This window comes from Manduca sexta, chromosome 27, assembly GCF_014839805.1.
Source record: "Manduca sexta isolate Smith_Timp_Sample1 chromosome 27, JHU_Msex_v1.0, whole genome shotgun sequence".
Classification (NCBI taxonomy): domain Eukaryota; kingdom Metazoa; phylum Arthropoda; class Insecta; order Lepidoptera; family Sphingidae; genus Manduca; species Manduca sexta.
In genome coordinates, this window is record NC_051141.1 from 10,453,900 (window position 1) to 10,471,442 (window position 17,543).

At 34.2% G+C, this 17,543-nt stretch overlaps 1 protein-coding gene across 2 annotated transcripts; it reads left to right on the top strand.

The window, feature by feature from the left end:
• Nucleotides 1-17,231, top strand: LOC115444916 (glutamine synthetase 2 cytoplasmic). 2 transcript variants are annotated; one of them, XM_030170907.2, is made up of 8 exons: nucleotides 1-191; nucleotides 12,097-12,154; nucleotides 13,934-14,131; nucleotides 15,012-15,173; nucleotides 15,300-15,513; nucleotides 15,596-15,853; nucleotides 15,938-16,077; nucleotides 16,162-17,231. In XM_030170907.2, the coding sequence occupies exons 2-8, from the start codon at nucleotides 12,124-12,126 to the stop codon at nucleotides 16,308-16,310; spliced, it is 1,152 nt and encodes a 383-aa protein (XP_030026767.1). In that variant the 5' UTR covers nucleotides 1-191; nucleotides 12,097-12,123; the 3' UTR covers nucleotides 16,311-17,231. The 2 variants fall into 2 exon arrangements, with proteins under 2 accessions (XP_030026767.1, XP_037299964.1); XM_037444067.1 differs by lacking the exon at nucleotides 1-191 and adding an exon at nucleotides 284-475.
• The last annotated feature ends 312 nt before the right edge of the window (nucleotides 17,232-17,543 follow it).

The following is a 17,543-nucleotide window of genomic DNA, read 5'->3' on the forward strand; positions in this document are numbered from 1 at the left end:
AGTGCTCCCACCACGGCGCAGACGCGGGGAGATGCGCGCGCATAAATTGACTCACACTTGGCGCGACCAAACAGTCAATCTGTAGAACGCTCCGCGTTGCGATCGAATCGTTTCAGCGTTCCGATACGTCGCACGAATAATACTACGCACGTTCGAGCGGACACTGCGCTGCCATCAAGAGATTTTTCAAGGTATTATAAATAAGTAATATCTACAAATAAGCTACAATAGCAGATAAAAATTAAACATTGCCTAAGGGGATATTGAAGGTTTAAGCGGATGAGTGCGTTCGGTATGCAGTGTGTTTTGTCGGGCGGCCGGCGGGTGGTGCGGTACACCGGGTGTGGAAACTCCCCATCGGGCTGTCCGAGTGAGCACGTGCGAATGGTGTGCACGCGCCACTTGCCTGCCACAGTGCCATCAGCCATCTCACCGCGTACCACTGCACAGCGATTTGCAACTCCGGCCAAAATATGTAACGCTCTCACCAAATGCACTCGAATATATCATTGCTTTGCGAACTAAATTTTAGCGAAATCACAGTTGACACACAGATATGATATTCAGGTACGATAAATTACTTTAGAAATACTATGTTTAAAAGTTGCATTCTTAAATTTATAAAGAACATAAATGTATCGTTTTGTAGACCACATTTAAGAGAAAGTATTGCGTTTAAGGAGAAGTGTTGCAAAATTTAAAAATAACGAATAAAGTAATTATTTCTTGTCGTAACATGGCATAGATTAATTTGAAAAAAAATAGAAGTCTTGTTAGCGAATATTTCATCGAAGCAACGCGCCCTCAATGCAACCATCCTTATAATATGGTAATAGTGTCATCTAGATGCATAATCCGTGTTCAAATTACATTGCTCCCTATATAGCTAACAACTCAAAACAATAATCTATACATGCTTATCGCGTACGTATTAATATCTAGATCTACAACAAAGCATCATTAATATGGTAACAGTCACTCATTAGTCTAATTATTTCAATATATTTAATCTTTATTATATCTTCATTAAATAATGACAGCGCTTTGTTGAACTTTACCTAGGTGCATGTTTATAAAAAAACTACAATGTCTCAGAATTTTACGCATTTTTAAATTATAATAATAACAAGTGTTGCATACGATTATATTATTATCATGTTAGGTCTCTAAGCGACCTGAATTTAAATTTTAAAATAAGTTAACTGGTAAAATTAAATAATATTTTCCAAATATTAGTTTCTCATGTTCGAAACTCATTGGTATAAATAGATTAATAACGTGGATCATTTACTCGTTCGAAATGCGAATCTTTTATCTGAAGTCCTTAGAAACGAGGTTAAAAATACGGCCTTAACATTTTATTTATAGCAGCATAAAGTAGGTAAATTGAATATAAGGACGAGGATATTCAAACATTCAAACGTAAAAAGAAGTAAAGCAGGCATTATTTAGTAATGTATAGGTGGTTATGTTTATAATTTTAATTTAAATAAGCATAAATATGATAGGTATGTAAATAGCTTTCCTCTGTGGCCCGTGAGGCTTTTTCCCATCTTAAGGACATTACGTACAAGCCAATTTGATATAGGTATCGTGTGTAACTGTTTGAAACACTTAAAATCGAACTTGATGTAAATATTTTTCTATAATTAGTAGTGTACCAAGCACATGTAAAAGAAATAAAGTAAATAGTTTTACCTATTCTGTATTCATTGTAACATACGTGCACCTTTTAAGCAAAGGTTAAGATTTATAAATAGATAGTATTGTATAAACAATACGCCTTGATGTAGGAAATGTCCTAGTTATTTCCTTAAGGTACATAAAAGGTTATGAATCCATTGAGAACTAACTTAGTGTATACACAGACAAATAGCCGCTATATTATCTTAGTACATAGGTACTAAATTAAAAAATATATATATATATATATATATATAAATCCCTATTTCCCTTGGTCACGCATCACGCGTGAGGAAGACGTAAGACGGGACAACGTCTGTCGGGTCAACTAGTAACCTATATTTGTTAATCCATATTATGTTGTATTTGCGTCACCTGACATCTTCGAGCTGTCAAAGTCTTACAGATATTGCTAAAACTTGTTGAACTATAATCAGGTGACGAATTAGCTAGAGTCCAGTATCAACATTCTCGGTAAATACATTTTTAGTTTTGAAAATATTGATAGACGTTATGATCGAGGGCAGGCTCTAGCGGTTTAATACTAACGAGCATAAAATCGATGAAAAATTTACCAAAAATTTGTATCAAGTGTACATATTTACTAGCAATAAACGAAACGTAAATAAACGGTCCGCACTCATACTATGCGTGTTGAGTTTAAGGTCAGTAACACGCGTGCGAGGTCGATCGCGTTATATTATTCCTGGGAACTCCCTAAAAATAAAATAAGACAAATGTGAGTCAAGTTGTCTGAATGCGTTTTCACTTTTATAAAAGGAAGTACGAAATTTGAACAATGACTGTTTACTTCCTTAAAGATGTCGAAATCTATATCAACCTAACCCAATAACGACTATTTACGTTCGGATGCCTGTCGGCAACAATGTTTTTGGCGCGGAATTTTGTTATGATCGCATACACACATACATATAAAGGTGATAATCGCGCTTGGATTGGATTTATATGGAAGATTATAAGAAAAAAATCACTACTATTCATTCCAATGCATTTTGTTGAAATTAATAATAGACATTGCAGCCTTGGCATCACATGCATTGACTAGTTACATTCCTGTGGACTCTTCTCATTGGGTCGAGAGGATGGTATGTGTTACCGACGCGCCTACGCCATATAAATCAAGTCCTGGCGACGCAACGTTTGTGGAGAGGTCACTTCACCTACTAATACGTTAATAATCCTCTTGCAGATTAAACTTCTTATTGATGCGATTAGAAAATGTACTCAAAATAACATAATCAGCTCTTATCGAACTCTTATAGATCCTTCGCTATAAACAATCACGCATATTATAAGTAATTATTTATAAGATAATTCCATTGTTTGCACGTGAATGATCTTATGCGCGATGTAAATATAAAAAAATACTTATTAAATATCGCGTGCAACTCAAAATTCTACCTGTATGCTCACCGTCAACATAAAAAAAACTTGTTTTGTATTTATTAGACACATAAAAGTAATTCATTATAAAAATGAATTTGCAAAATTTTGTGCCTATTAAATGGTCGTTAATTTGAGTGAAAGGCAAGTCGGGACAAAAACATTTTCGCGTCCCGCAATCACGTTATTCGGGTTTACGAACAACTCGTACTCCTTGTATTAAATGCAAAGTATTTTAATTATGAATGCTTTCATTGCCGTAAACGTATTAATAACTTCCGCAATCCGCGTCATGTCAGCAGCAAAATATTCTGCTGTACCTATTTCGTTAAGTCATTCCCCGTTATATAATTATAACTTATTAATTAGTATAAAGACGCGTGCCCAGCAGTGGAGCAGTATATAATACAGGGCTGATATTAATTACTATATAATATGTAAACGGAACCATATTACGGATGTTAAATAGTATTTTTTACACCCTGAATATTTAGTTTAATGACGTGACCTGACGAAAGATGGAAGAAATTGTTCTTCTAATGACTTTATATATTTTACCTAACCAGAAGGCCATGAGCTTAACGCTCCAAGTGTCATACGCTACATACGTCAGGATCAAACGTATAGTTCTTCATAATATAGAGCGCTTGAATCGTCAGTCTCGTGTCGCTGTTGGCGCGTAGTTTCTACTATAATGTTAAGGTCGAGAGTATTGTTTAACTCGGAAACTACCGGTTATAAGTATCGGTCAAGTTTCCTTTTACAAGATCCCTGATTTTCCTTATAAAACTGCTCTAGTATAATTTTAAATATTTTTTGGATGCTCGAATAATCAGATTTGTGTTCTTGTTGCGTGAATAAATGAAAAAGACGAAGTGGAGACTGATTTCCAGATTAAATACAATTTCATGAATTTGATTTAGTCACATGCAAAATAAACTTCCAATTGACGCAAAAAAATCATTTGCAAATGTAGGACGATCGAGTAATCATATTCGTATTTCCAATGTATCTGAAGGAAGACAGAAAGCAACATTTATTAGCACAATATACTGGGACACACAAATATTTACAAGGTCCAAAAAAAAAACAAATATACATAGAGGATTCGGGCAACATGCATTTGAGTTAAAGTTTAAGCCAACCGCTCTACGAAAATAGGTACTTCATTGGTTAAATTGTGATGCAAGTGCACAACATACAATTAGAAAAATTATCACAATCAAGTAGGTACTTAAGTTATATCAGATAGGAAGGTTATAAAAATATTTTTTAAATCGTGGCTGCGCAACGACTTGCGAACGCTACCACGTAAATTCGAGGCGCAATACGCATTGCGTACCAGCGCATAATATAACTGAGCTAATCAATTAGTTCATCACTAAAAATGTAACCAGGCTTACAACTACTTACAAAACTACTTACTGATTTCAAATTGTACATGATTGGTTATGATCAATCATCCATGGTCCACCCTTGCGTGATGCCCATGTCAGAACATGGAGTCCGGGAACCGAGTGTAGATTTTATAGAAATAATATCCTTTATATTTGGCTATATTTAAACAACAGTCCATCTACATTATATGAATTGTTTGCTTTACATTACAAAACAGGTTTAAGCTAGTGAGGATGTTTATAAGATTCTGAATGGATTTGGTGGAATTCACCTCGTTATAGGCCGAAAATTTACACACAGTATGAAACGTTATTCTAGGTACCTATTTTAAGAAGGAATTCAGTGTTCTATTCTTATCCTCAACACATGACCTTATTTTTTAAGGGAAGATTATCACCGGGTATTTTGCTTTCCTAAGCTACGTTTGAAGTATGAAGGGAAACGGACCACACCTAAAGGTTATATTTATTCCTAATGATCGATAAGATAGGTCAAACAAGTCGCTAGACGCCAAGAGCCTTAACCATAATTTTTCAGAGTTAGTCTGTGATTTATCGTTATATTCTTTATGTTTATTATTATTACTTACTTATAACTTATAATAGGCGGCAATAGCCTAGTTGGTTGTCGAACGGACTGCCGAGACGAATGTCCGCAGGTTCAAATCCAAAGGGTACACACCTCTGACTTTTCTAAAAAAAATGTGTTTATTCTTTGTGAATGATCGCTTGCTATAACGGTGAAGGAAAGCATCATGAGAAATTCTCTATAGGAATTTTCGAGGATGTGTGAAGTCTACCAATCCGCAGTAGACTAGCGTGGTGGACTGAGGCCTAATCACTCTCAGTAGGAGAGGAGGCCCGTGCCCAACAGTGGGACAATATAATACAGGGCTCATATTATTATAATTATTATGTAAATTCTCTTTATTTTAAAAGTCCTTTTCTTACATTTATATTTAAAAAAAACATGCATATAAAAATATAAAAAAATCAATGACCCCCTGATGGCGTAGCTCAAAACTCAAGCCACCGGCGGTTAGGGATTCAAAGTGAGGAATCTCCTCACAATGCGCGCCGCGTCCAGCAATACTGCCTTCTGTATCAGGCCTCCAACCCAACGGTTAATTAAGTATAATATTATTACTTATAACCATGAGCTGCCTTATGTTTAAATACGCTCCTCGATAACTTTTATCTCGGGAAACTGCACAGAACTTTCATTTGTGAAAAAACACTGTCTAACTTTCGCTCAGGCGGAGCCCTGAGCCAAACTTTATATCATAATATAGGTACTAAAATATGCACTTTAGTAAGACTGTCATTACTAATTAATAATAATTATTTAAGTAGGTGATTTATTGATTGATCAACAGTTAATAGAATATGAAGTAATAACGGGTAAACACTCTTTAGTGTGTTGCATAGTGAATTATTTATGTCGATAGTGGTTAGACGATGCCGCGCGGCTAAAATAGGTATAGAATATTTAATATTTCAATTACAACCAACTTTTACTCATGGTTTAGTTCGCATGCAAGTCCCAGTTAAGTACGATTTTTTTTAATTTAAATTTCCTTCTGTTTTTATGGTGATCATTTTCTGTTATAACCGTATAATATATATTGTCCTATGTATTATCAATAGTTATCAAGTACTTACTTCATAATTCAATTAAAAGTTTTTAGACTCCCTAGTTTTTAACATTTTGGCAGACATCTGTATTTTACGCGTCTAGGTTTTATATATAAAATACGAATGACTACCAATTGTTTAAATAAAGTATGGTATACCAACAATTTCTAGTCAAAATTATATTGAACCGCAAATCATCGGACAATGAACATCAAATTCCGATATTATCTAAAACCAATATCTAGAAGATGTAATACAATGTGGGCACATCTAACTGTGAAGGTCCTTAACCCTTCACTGAAGGATCCATTGCATAATGATGGAAGTGTTGCAATAACAATAAACTTACCTTGCTGGTACAACTCTAAGTTGCGAACTGCCTTGTGATGTGAGAGGGCACTTATCCATGTCTCGTTCTGTGTCGTAAACAGCTTGTTAACTCAAAAGTAACACAACTGGCTGGCGAAATTACCAGAAGATGAGTTATTTTCGCCGTCCATGCCACCATATTTATTTCATAATGATAGTTTTTTACATTCGTACTTTGTAGTAATTATTGTCGGCGTTCAATGTAATTACAGCTCACAATTTCTTATATTTATTATAATCTAACATTAAATACTTATTTGTGATAAGCCTTGAACAATCTGTGTTAGTTGTGACTTGTTAATCGTAAATATAATAACGTAGTGTGTCGCAGATTGTCGTAATAATTGTAATATTGTTTTTAATAACGTTTATTACAAATTGTTTAGAATGCCCTACTCCGTGCGGTTTGTATCGAGTGTCCTTATCTATATCTTTAGCTGTATAGATACATAGGTATATATCAACGCATTACTGCAGAAGATTATTATTAACTATAGTAGACACTCGACTGATACAGCGTGATGGTACAAGCCCGCAAATGTTTCATCATTGATGTTGGCTCATATATGGAAATTTGTCATAAGAATGTGGAGAAGGAATGATGTAGTCTATCATTACATAACTGTGAACATTTGACCAATGTTATCTATTCCAACGTGTAGACATATAAATGAATCCGGTTTTTAACTCCGTAATACGTAGCTGTATTTTATTATCTACGCATTAATGGCTTATTGACATAACGTAGCTATAAAAATAAAAAAAATAGATAAGATCAATTTCATTAAATAAGCTTATTTATGTACCTGTCAGTAGTTATAAATCTTTCATAAATAAGTAGACACATTACACACTTTAAAAATTCCTTTTCACAGTATCTCTATTTTTGTAAAGTTACCCAAGTTCATAGTTCATACGTAAATTTTACACAAAATAACGTTGAAACAATCGAATTATGTTATTGGAAAGTACGACGCAAATCGTATAGGTCAAGATCGTTTTGGTGCCTTATAAAGAAACTGACATATCAGTTCAGTTTTGACATGAGTTAATCCACCTCGCGGCGCACTTTATTCGTTCATTGTGCATCCTGACCTAGTTTGTTTATCAAATTAAGATAATTTCGTCCCGAAGTATTGGGTAAAGTTAACTTGTTAAAATAGCTATATTAGTCACAATATGTGTGAAAATACCACTTTTGTCTTTTTTATGCGATTTTATTAATAAACTTGGCCGGTTGCAATATGCAAACTCATGCTGATACATTAAAAATAAGATTTTTTTGTCGAGAAGATCTAGGCAATATCGATCGGATATCAAGCTTTCTCAAGGAAATTTTGACAATAGATACATTACGTATTGTAAAAATGTATTTTACCTATGACATGAGTTTTACCAAATATTGCAGTTCCGTGTTTTGATATAGCGGCACTTTACGTCCGGTATGTACTTATAAGAATTTATCAACATAAATTATTATTAATTTAAAAATATTTTTTGTCATCATTTGAATTATTTAATGAATATTAAATTAGAATTAGGTAAAATCATTTTGCATTTTATTTAACCGACTTCAAAAAAAGGAGGAGGTTATCAATTCAACGTGAATGTGTTATTTTATTTTAGTTCTATTACCCATATTTAAATGCAGCAACTGAACATCGTTATTATTAACATATTTGTGTGTTAGTGTCGTGTTTAGATTTGACACATTATCATTTTTGTCTATTAATCGGATATTATTTTTCGTACTGCAGATACTCTTTGAACCAAGATTGATCGGTCGAGCGTAATGAAATTCCGTTGGATTTACTATAACTGTGGGGATGGCATCAACTAGTATTTTTAAATAATTTAATAGTTAGGGGATAACATATGGTAACAATTAACCATATAAGATAATATGATTCTGTAATATCTAACAGCCCGAAACATACTACTTATATCAAGTGATTTTCTCTCACCAAAATGAAATTAAGGAAAAAAAACATTCAAAGATATATCCTATTTCATAATAGTTATCTTATTAACAACTATGATGATCTAATTAATGGAAAAGTAGTAATAGAACTTCGATGATTGTATTGAAAGTTTTTAACAATATAATCTGAATACAATAACTCGCACACGATTTGTTTTTGTTTTGCAAAGTACGTAATGAAATAATTCGTACATTGGCCATCAGCTGTACAAAACTGAACAGATTGCGTTGGCCGTCCGGTCACGAGCTAACCGCGTGAACCAGCCAATGCTCTCATCAACTTTAAAAAGAAAGACCGTGACTGTTGCACAGGGATGTAAACCGGCACGGGGTATATTGCAATTTATATATATGTTCATTTCGGCATAAATATGTCAACACGATAATAAATTCAAATTTCGAATGACACCGACAAACAATTATAATTGTATACATACAAATGAAATGGTTAAGATGAATAAAAAATCTAAGTAGTCATGGTCTCAAAGAGTGACATATAAATCAATAGACCATGACCTTCCCATCATTGTATTTATCACAACTAACATCTATGACAACTATGAATTTACACGAGAACAAAGAAAATCGTAAGTCATACTGAAGTCCATTAATATGCAACACAGTAACATGCGTACGGACATCTGACGAGGAGTAATGTCTTTGTTCCTTAGTTGTGTCTCGCTCATTCGGAACATAAACGCGGCATCCAATAAAACATATTAATAATATTTTTTTAATCCTATTGCAACATTTAATTTTACGAGAAATAACAAATATTATTTATGAGCTATTAACCTACTTAGATATACATGTAATTGACGAGTTTATAAACAATTGATAATAAGACAACGCAGTGTAGGCAACGCAAAAACAAGATAATAGAAAAATATCACTATAAATAAACAGAATTAAATAATTATCACTGACGCGTTATTTGAAAAAAAACACCGGTATTTGGTTTGATTGTGGGATTTTAAAATATAAGTAGTTCAATCGAATGTAAGAGTAGATTTAATTCGTAGATTTACCAAGGCGATACATTAAATATTGACGTAAGAACTTGGAATTTTTGTTTGTTAATTATTCCTTAATCATTAGGTTCAAAATACAGTAACTGAAAAATATAAGCTTTGTTTCTAAATGCTTATTGTATACGGTCTCATTATTGGTAGCTTCGAACAAAAGCATTATTTTAAAAAGACTTAATACAAACAATAAACGCTACTTCACAAATGAGCATAGAAAATAGATTTATGAGTTTTACTCATCAATGCGACCACAAATACAATATTCTGACCACTTCCGCAAAGTTATTAATGAATAGGTACTAACTACAAACTTATTCCTTGGACATTATATTATTTAGACTTGATAATTTTGACGCCTCGACCGCGTAGTTGTGTTACGGTAAGACTGCAGTGCTGAGGTTTCGGGTTTGAACCCCGGCTCGGGCTTGGGCGAAGTGATATTAGGTCTTTCTACTCAGTGTCAGCCCGGAGTCGAGAATTTATATCCGATATGATATATGATAAGCTTGCCCCCTATCACAATATGGGACCGAAAACATATGGCGGAAAATGAATGTACCAACTGCGCCTCTTATTACCCCTTCAGGAATAGAAGGCACGAATATGTTTTGTATGTTAATAATTTTATATTTAACGACATAATTACTATTTAATAAACGGTAGGGTTTTCAGTAACATTGGACAACCAAATATCATCAGTGCTATTTTAAGCGAAATAATTGTATATTTTAGATCGATTCTTACGGTTCACACTATGATTTTATAGTTTGAAGCAGCATGGTAGCATACGAGCAAACATGTTACCTTGCATTAAATAGTCTCTATCAGGCGGTAGAGACAGGAGAATAGGTACAAGTGAGGGATGTAAATTGTCGTAAATTCAGAAGAAACAAGACTGTTTTGCGGACCTTACAGTAAGTAATTGGTATTGGTTGTAGGCTCCTCTTCCCGCACATAGCCCGTAAAATAGTCGGCCATTGTGCGTGACCTTACAGTAAATAAATAAGTATTGAGAAGATAACCCCTTATCTTCTCAATACTTATTTAATCCCCCGGTTAGGCCCTCTGAAAATGTCACTCTCAGTATAGTACGCAACAGCAAACTATCATTTCTAGTTTTCTGTACGACACTGACAACCCAGGGCGACCCGCAATACTCATGCTGTCCGCCGTTTATAAATCCACTGATCGGCTCTATCACAAAACATACATTTTGATACTAAAGTAGTCGGGTTGATACAACACTGTAGATTTCTAAAGATATATTCTATCCGTTAGTAATTGATGTAAAACAATGCGTTCTCGGATTGAAGTTATCCTCGTTCTATGGTATTAAAAATGGAAATTTTACCACAGGCAGAGTATTTATTATTATTTATTTATATTTTTTGTGTATCCGATGAATCTCGAGTTTTGATAATTATTTATGGTCAAAGCAAATACTTATATAGTTATGAATTGAATAATTATTACTGATGATAAGTAGAGATTTAAAAAAAATATATACGCATAACATACCTCTATTCGTTTATCACAGTAGTAGCGTGTTCTTTCCTTGTGGGCCGTGGTCAAAGAGACAAAGGTGAGGCGTCAAAGCGGGAAAGGTTCGTTACGTAGAATTGAGGAAAAACCGCTGGATATTTACCTAATCGTTTTATTGTAAATTAAAACTTTGAACCTTGGAGGTAACTAATGAGTCCATGCTCCGAACCAACGCGTTTAATCATTACAATTCCCGGTATAAAAGACACCATATGCCATATTACTTCTTAAGTCCGTTTTTGAAAGATTATAATTTTTATGTGTAACGGTGAACGGCGGGTGATTTTTGTGCGACAATTCGAGCATTATTCTGGATTGGAGGCCGATATTCTACACGTTTAATCTATGTACGCCTGCGAAACTTAGTTCTCACATTGCATTTTATGGTTCGATTTTTTGTTTGTGCGTATAATATATCATTTAATAATAAATAGGTAATTTTTTACAAAACTTGCCTACATAAATTTATAACAGCAAATTTATTATTATACATAATAATATCAACTAGGCGGTGTATGTGTATTTAAATGTCAAGGAAAAATAATAAATATGTTGCAAAAAGTAAAAATACAATATATATAATATACAGACTGATGTTTTTTAAGAGGCCGACGGAAACAAAGAAAGACAATTTTAAGTAACCATCAGAAAATGTTCTTATGGTTATGAATCCGATTATAACCATCTAAATGTTGTATTGAGACTATATTATTGTTACCTTACATTTCCTAAAACTCTCCACATCCATAGTTATCTTGGTATTACGAAAAACAATAAATTGCTATTTTTCTCTTTCTTTTTCTATTTTAATTCTCTTTTTCAACCGCAAAGAGCTTGGTTTGGTAAAAAAACCTTCAAACTAGACTCGGGTCAAAGCTTGTCGGAATAGTTCCAGCGATCAAATTTCCTCCATAAGTTCATAATTAATGATGATCGATTTATTTCGTTCTCATTTCCGCGCCCACAGTCACATTAATGGTAAAATATTTTCACTGTAAGACCATTCTATCTGAAAATATGTTGATATTAAAATAACAATACCGTCTGCTTGTTTCAGGTTGTTAGTGCCTTAGATAACAGAAAAATGTCAGATCCAGCACATGGGAAAATAGAGGGTAAGTAATGGAGTACCTACAAGTACAACATAATCCGATACGTAAATACCACAATAAACTTCTTGTGACTTATTATAATCAATCGGTATCACCCTTGACCCACTAATTGCAATTACTTATAATCTCGAATTTGACGTCATTGCCATGTTATGCTTTTGGTAATTTATCAACTGATCGTAAAATGGATTTCAACAATATGGATATTGAATTGATAGATTGAGTTGTAGTTTCAGTTTATCGAGGATTAATTCTACAAATTTTGAACCACATAAGCCACACATGATCGTAGGACATTGTAACGTCTGCAAGATACGCAAACACTCCATCAAATCAGATTGGTGGGTAGGCAAATTGTCTTCTGTTGGCACATACTACCCATTTTGTAGAGTGTACGAATTTTTTGCTCGTATTGGCAAAGATAGTGCGCGATTTCCACTTCATTTACCAATCGTAAATTAGCAACCAGCGAGTTTACTGATGAAAATTGATCCAAATGATGAATAACTCATTATCGTGCGGACCAAAAATAGGCCAACCCATTTATTATCTTTCCCAATGCTTTAAAAATATTTTTATAAGCTTAGGTGTTTTATTGTAGGCGCTGCGTGGAAAGTATTTAAACTTAACTAAGATAAAATTGTACAAAGTATGCAAAATTATTTAATGCTTAAATTGTAAATAAATATCAAATAAACATCTTAATAACAATGCCTTTATGCATGTAAATTGAAACTACCAGAATACAGATGCGGCCACATATAAGCCCTGGACATCTCGTGTTTGTTACAGTATATAATTTCAAATAGGTCATGACAATCGTTCAATATGTTTTTTAGTTTGATGCTCCGTTATCTGCTATATAATTCATTTTTTAAAATTAAGCAAGTATTTCTCAAAATTGTTCCGCATCTGACAATACAATTTACATAATAAAATTCCAGGGAAGTATATTTTTATATTTAGAAAAAGACAACGGCATTTTGTATCAAAAACTAGTTTTCGAAGCCTTCTTTTTTATATTTATGATAATTTTGACATTGAAGTTTCCATGGCGTGTTATAAATCCTTTGTAAACTTGAAAATGTTTTATAAAACGATGAATACAATATTTTATTTTACAAATAACATTCGACGCATTTGGTTGTTTAGATTCTATTTTGGCCAATTAAAGTTGAAAACCAATAATTATAAACTATTTACCGAATTCGTGAGTACGACAACGCGAACTAAATAAATGCTATATTTCTCAAGATGTCGCTAGTGATTCGTGGAAATTGCACAGTGATAAGTACTTTGATTCTAAAAAACGCATTTACGCTTGCGGAACTGCGAACAAATATACTACAGTACCTGCGACGCTCGTTGTCTTATCCTTCCTGGATACATAAATAACATAATTCACATCACAAGTAATTAAAGTTTTCAAGTATCATAATGTTAGGTATGTTGTGATGTAATCTTGACGTCACCATGTAGAATGTAGTAAATGTCAATTGTCTGTCGATTTTCATTAACAAAATAAAATTCTCGTGGTTTCAATATAATTAAAGTTTATGTTTAATTAATTGACTGTGATGTGATTCACAGTTTAAATTAAATTTATCTTTTAGTGACGCATGTAAGAGTATAAAAAAGTACATAATAATATGCAAAAACAGGCCATTGATATTTTTGATGGGGTTGTTTTGGATCGTCGGTTAAGTCGGTGTCTTTAAGGTCGAGAGCCGAAACTAATTAGCAATATGAATTTATTTTGACCTTTATGTAACAATGTTTCAGATAATCCGAAGATTTTATCGGGGCCGGTACTAACCAACTCCCCAAATGCAGTCCTCTCTAAGACTCTCCTGGGCAGGTACAACGACTTGCCTTTGCCCGCTGACAAAATCCTGGCTACCTACATTTGGATCGACGGAACTGGCGAACACTTGAGGTGTAAGGATCGCACCTTGAGCTTCATACCGAAAGTGCCTAAAGGTAATTAATTATTAATATTAAATTTATATCTCCGATTTACATTAAATTAAATTCTATACTTATAAGCCCTATACTTAGGCATTAAATCGAGTTACGTGTAAGCTGTAGGCACCGGAATATTAGATATTTTAAATAAGTATAAGTACATAATATATTCTTTAAAAATATTTTAAGCAAATAATATTAAACAAGCGAGCTATTAGGCCTCAGGAATTTTAAATTAACATTAATAATTATTAATGAACTTTACGAGTTCGCGCTTTAAACGCTGCTCATTTAATTTCATAACATCCTCATTTACTTTACAATTAAAACGCTTTCATAAAATGAAGAGGCCTTCAAACTATTTTTAAACCTAATTTAAAGGGGCAGTGTCATTTCGAATCGTTTGAAGAGTTATATTATTAAGCTTAACTAGCTTATACTAATGTCACGCTTTTTCGATAGATAAACTTGCAGTAATATTAGAAGATATGAACAAAGACTATTTGTTAAAATATAAAAATATGTTGAAACAAACATATTCCTTTTTATATTCACCGCCACATTTCTATCCAAGAGATCTTGAAAATGTCTATAGCGTAAAATGCAAGTTGCGAGAAACAGAAAATAAGAACAGCTTTAATGAAAACTTGTCAGGTTTCAGTAATAATGTTTGACCAGTCGTACATAATATTATTTTTATTGTATAGTAGTCGATTCCGTTTTAGTATTCGCTTTTAAGTAGATAGTTATTCGTAGTAATTGCCGTGCTAACCATGAAATTGCATAATCGTTTTATTTAGCATAAAAGTAGGTAGGTAACCTTTGATATTGTGTATCTTTAACAGCTGTCCTCAATGCAACCTGTTTCGTATTTAATGGATTATTTACTCGACAGATTTACCTATCTGGAATTTCGATGGCAGCTCTACTGGCCAAGCTGATGGCCACAACTCTGACACCTATTTAGTGCCTCGTGCCATTTACAAGGACCCTTTCCGAAGAGGAAACCACATTCTCGTCATGTGCGACACTTACAAGTACAACATGGAGCCCACAGGTACTTGATATTGCTGCATTAATATTTCGTTTACATATTGTTATAACAATAACAAATTACTGTATAAAGTTTCAAAATGTAAAATTATAAACAGAATTTACCATTTCCTACTATTTTCCTGCGCAGAGAGCAATCACCGCATCCGGTGTCAAGAGGCTGCTGACAAATGCAAGGATGATGAACCTTGGTTCGGAATTGAGCAGGAATACATCCTGTTAGATTCAGATCTGCGACCCTTCGGATGGCCCCCAGGCGGTTTCCCACCACCACAGGGCCCCTACTACTGCGGCGTTGGTGCCAACAAAGTATTCGCCAGAGACCTCGTTGAGGCTCACTACAGGTACTTGAATATTGTTTTATACAATTATTTGTTTTACAAATATACGTAGCATATTAAGCTAAAACTTGGTTTCTTATTGCAGATGCTGCCTCTATGCTGGTGTTCCAATTTCGGGTACAAACGCCGAAGTGATGCCTTCGCAGTGGGAATTCCAAGTGGGGCCATCGGTCGGAGTGACCGCCGGCGATGACCTATGGGTGGCGCGGTACATCCTACACAGACTTGCTGAGGAATACGGAGTCATCGTGACCTTCGATCCTAAGCCGGTCCAAGACTGGAACGGCTCTGGAGCGCACACTAACTTCTCAACCAAAAAAATGAGAGAAGACAATGGTATTATGTAAGTATTGTATGTATTAATTAGTTTAATAGAATAATATTCCGCATTTTCGTATATTAATTTAATATAATTTCCTTTAAACAGTGAAATTGAAAAGGCGATAGATAAACTATCGAAGGTCCACATGAAGCACATTAAGGTGTACGATCCGCGCGGTGGAAAGGACAACGAGAGAAGGCTGACCGGCCTTCACGAAACAGCCAGTATTAACGACTTCAGCGCAGGTAAACTTAATAGCCTTGTCAGTGTGATTAGATTGTCACTTTCAAATAATACGGCCGGTAATAACTAATTGCATGACGTCACAGGTGTCGCCAACCGAGGTAGCAGCATAAGAATACCGCGAACAGTGGCTGAAGAGAAGAAAGGCTACTTAGAAGACCGCAGACCCGCCTCCAACTGCGACCCGTACGCTGTGGTCGACGCTCTGATGCGTACCTGCATTTTAAACGAATAACATCACAGATTCACCCATCGCGCCGCACGTGATAGCTAACGAGCGCAGTTCATTATATACCTTCTGTATATAATGACTGCAGCACAAACTGCTGGCAGATGAACCGCACAAACTATTATTTTATATAAATATCGTACCATATGTTACACTCACGTGTCAGCCACGAGGTCAACAATTAATTAGTTTATTTCTAATATGTAATAAGCAAGATTGTAGATTTACATACCATGTGATTAGTATGAATAGAATGAGATAGGGCGCCTGTCAATTGTATTAGAGCACTCCGCGTAGTTACGAAGCAACCTCGTGGCTAAATGTAGCGCGTTATAAAGGACCACTAGAAGATATAATAGGAAATATTTCTACGAATATTATGTGATATTTAAAATTATTACTTTCACGTTAAATAATTTAATTGTATACAAATAGCCACATATCATTATTTCTAATGAATTCATTTATTGTTAGATATTATTAGTTATGTTTAAAGCGTAACTTAAAGTTGCGCGAATGTTGCTGCTTGGCATTAAATATTTGACTAAACCCTGTTTAACATTAAAATGCTCCGAGCGAGTCATAATCGTAACTATAATAATAGATGTATATTAGCTGATATAGACGAGACACCAATCACATTAGTGACCAAGTACCTTATTCATAGATCTATAATATGAAGTTACAAATTATACACCGCCTTTTTGAACGTTTGCACTTTTGTAATACACACAGAGGTGAAGCGTAGAGCGCAAATAATTATTTGAATAGTATAACAAAGGTATATCTTTTTATATGTTACTTTTATTTAGAAATGTTTATTCATTTGTATGCATCGGCATAATGCATTGACAAAGTTTATGTGTATAAGAACACGTTATTATTATAAAGATGTTATAAAAATAAAGTATAATTTGTTGTACCGTTTACATTGTTTTATTTATCAAAGTATCATCTCACTTGCTGCATTTGTATATTGCAAGAATGAAATAAAACCTTTGTACTGGTAACGACGTGTCACCAGATAAGTACACATCCGGGAGCAGATTTTCCCGGCACGAGGCCGGCATATCGCTCCCATTTCAAAACGACAACTGTTACTGAGCAGCTGGTAGGAAAACAGACAATTCCGTGTGCGCTGCAAATTTGTACCTACTCGATTAATATAAGGCTACACGCGTTTTATTTAATCGCATATCGTCCTCTAAGAGTGCTTAGCTGCTAACTCCATAGTAGGCA